The sequence below is a fragment of the Cryptomeria japonica genome, chromosome 3, assembly GCF_030272615.1.
Source record: "Cryptomeria japonica chromosome 3, Sugi_1.0, whole genome shotgun sequence".
Taxonomy (NCBI): domain Eukaryota; kingdom Viridiplantae; phylum Streptophyta; class Pinopsida; order Cupressales; family Cupressaceae; genus Cryptomeria; species Cryptomeria japonica.
This window is the reverse complement of record NC_081407.1, coordinates 629,104,393-629,107,033: the sequence shown is the minus strand read 5'-3', so window position 1 is coordinate 629,107,033 and position 2,641 is coordinate 629,104,393. Positions and strand designations below refer to the sequence as shown.

Below are 2,641 nucleotides of genomic sequence, written 5' to 3'. Positions count from 1 at the left end.
GATTCTACAAACATTGCAAACAATCATCAATATAAAAACTAGGAAGCAAATTTCAAAGACCTGAAATTTATCTTGTACGAATCAAACACTATAAACTAACAAGCAAAGATTCTGATAACAAATGGAACAAGGGAATTATTTTATTTTGCTTTCCCTTTATATTACATTACTTGCTCAAAATCGTTGAGATGATCAACACGCAATCGAATATAGTTCTTCTTAGAATTGTCTAAAGAAGTGCAAATCTATTGTCAGAAATATTGTACTGGACGGTGTAGATGCACTCCGAGCTCTTTGGAATGAGCTCCAGATTGAATATTCACCTTTCACGTTTGGAAATTATTTTTTGACAAATAGGAGGATGGTGTCATTTGGATTGTCTATGATACCCATTTTCTATAATTCAATGATAAGCACTTAAACTCATGTTTCTTAGCCTTTCAGCACACCTTTTCAGCAAGTTATGCAAGCTCTTTACACATAAACCTCTTCTAAAAAATCATCAAGATAGTTGATAATGGAGTGAATTTGCTATACAATTTATCCAGGCTCAGAAAGCCAATTCAATATGATAATTCTTACACAATTGAGAGCTCTGCCATTAGCAGTCCTTTGTTTTTCTGCATTCATGATTTCTGCAGAATGTCATGATGATAAGAAGTCTGTGTATGATGTTTTGGAATCCTTCAATTTTCCAAAGGGTATTCTACCTGCAAATGCCAAGGAATATTTCTTACATGCAGATGGAAATTTTCAGGTACTTCTGGATGGATTATGCAACATCAAGATTGAGGAAAAAGGGTACCAGATCAGGTATGAGAAAAAAGTCATGGGGAATATAAGTGCAGGATCATTGAAGCATTTGAAGGGTGTGAGAGTGAAGGTGTCATTTGTCTGGTTGGATGTGTCTGCAGTAAAGTTGAGCAAGGGAAAGTTGAAGTTCTATGTTGGACCCTTCTCTGCTGCCTTTGATGCTTCAGGTTTTGATGACACCCCAATTTGTGAATAGGAACATCTAATTCATATAGGAGATATGAAAAACTGCTTAATCCACTAACCCAGAGAAGAAAACAGAAAGGAAAAAACACTAAAGGTTCTTTAAGAATCTGAAATAGCGATATACAGACTAATTGTAATATGTATATAAAGACCATGAAATAATTATTATTTTAATATGCTATTGCTTTATTAAATTGATTAAATATGGATTATTATTCTTATGTAAGTTGCATAGTTTTGTAAGATTTTATTTCTATTTTTAAAAAATCAGACATATATATATTATTTAGCATTTAATTCGAATGAAATTTTAGATGAATTTTGTATGATTTAAGCATTTTATTGTTATTTCAAGAGGCATAATGAATTGAATTTCAATTAAAATTTCAATAGATTTAAATTTTTAAATTGAAACTCATTTACTTTTTATATAAAAATAATTTTAATCATCTATTTATTGAATTTAATATGATTAAAACATATTATTATCAAATAATTAAAATTAATTATAAGTAAATTTTTTTTTTTATAATTATTAATATGACGATAATTATGTTAATTATGTCGAGAAGCATAACCCTACTGCTGCAGCAGGGCAGTGTACGAATAAAACAAAAATCTCTTGTTGCTCAAATGTTTTTTTGCTACCTGTACTCACAAATAACACCCCAACATAAATTAAAAAATTCTAGGAATGAATTTTTATCTAAAAATCATATATTTTGTAGAAAAAATAGTAGTTTAATTGTACATGAAATTCATATAAGAAAGTTCTAGATCAAACCCCTTTAGATCTAGAACTTTCCGAACTTACAGGGAGACTAATTTCTGTAAAACACTGTTTACAACTGTGGAGATTACAGTAACACAACAATTGCTGATCAACTGTAGACAAAATGTTGCCCATAGAATAAGAAGAAAATTCAACAGAAATAAGGAGGATACTGAAAAAAAGTCATATATTCCTAAGTTAAGGGTATGGCAGAGAACAGATTAGTTGGTGCTTGAGCAATGTTAATAACCTTAGCTGCCATGTTTTTCCTTTTGCATTACTGAGCTATCAGCTGATCCTTGAGACATTTCACTTGTTTAAAACAAAAGTGAAGAATAATTATATCAATTTGCTTTGGAATATTCTCTTCAACATTCCTGGTCAGCTGATCAAATTCTACCTTTTTCTGCTTGATCTTACTGGCAAGGACCTTCAAAAGCATAGAATCTTTGCAGGCATGGACCTCAGATTCCTAAAATGGTATTTTTTGGGGGAAAATCCAGAATATTTGGGCAGGGAAGAAGAGCTTTTAGAATTCGCCAGACTTAATGGTGTCTTGCCTCGAAGTTGGAAGAGGGGGAGCTCCAATGCCTCCACCAATGCCAGAAGAGGATTCTTAACCAAATAGGTGTTTTAAGTTTGGGTTTTTTCCTTTTGAGGCCGTTTCAGAGCCTTTAGTTGGTTTTTTAAATTCTCTGCTAAAACAAAAACTTTCATAAAAATTTGGCCATGCTTTGGTTTTAGTAGCTTCAAACTTTCAAAATATTTTTGAATGCTTTATGAGGTTTGATAAGCATTAATGTTTCTAAGTAAAAGTCTATGTCCGTTTCGAGCCCAGAAATTTTTTGAGGGCTTTGGAGTCGGTTTTCC

At 31.8% G+C, this 2,641-nt stretch overlaps 1 protein-coding gene across 1 annotated transcript; it reads left to right on the top strand.

The window, feature by feature from the left end:
• Positions 1-503: 503 nt before the first annotated feature.
• LOC131033022 (uncharacterized) lies at positions 504-1,125 on the top strand. Its single transcript, XM_057964126.2, has one exon. The coding sequence runs from the start codon at positions 569-571 to the stop codon at positions 1,007-1,009; it is 441 nt and encodes a 146-aa protein (XP_057820109.1). The 5' UTR covers positions 504-568; the 3' UTR covers positions 1,010-1,125.
• Positions 1,126-2,641: the final 1,516 nt, after the last annotated feature.

Coding starts and splice junctions, on each gene's coding strand:
- LOC131033022 (XM_057964126.2), top strand. CDS start 569: ATGATAATTCTTACACAATTGAGAGCTCTGCCATTAGCAGTCCTTTGT.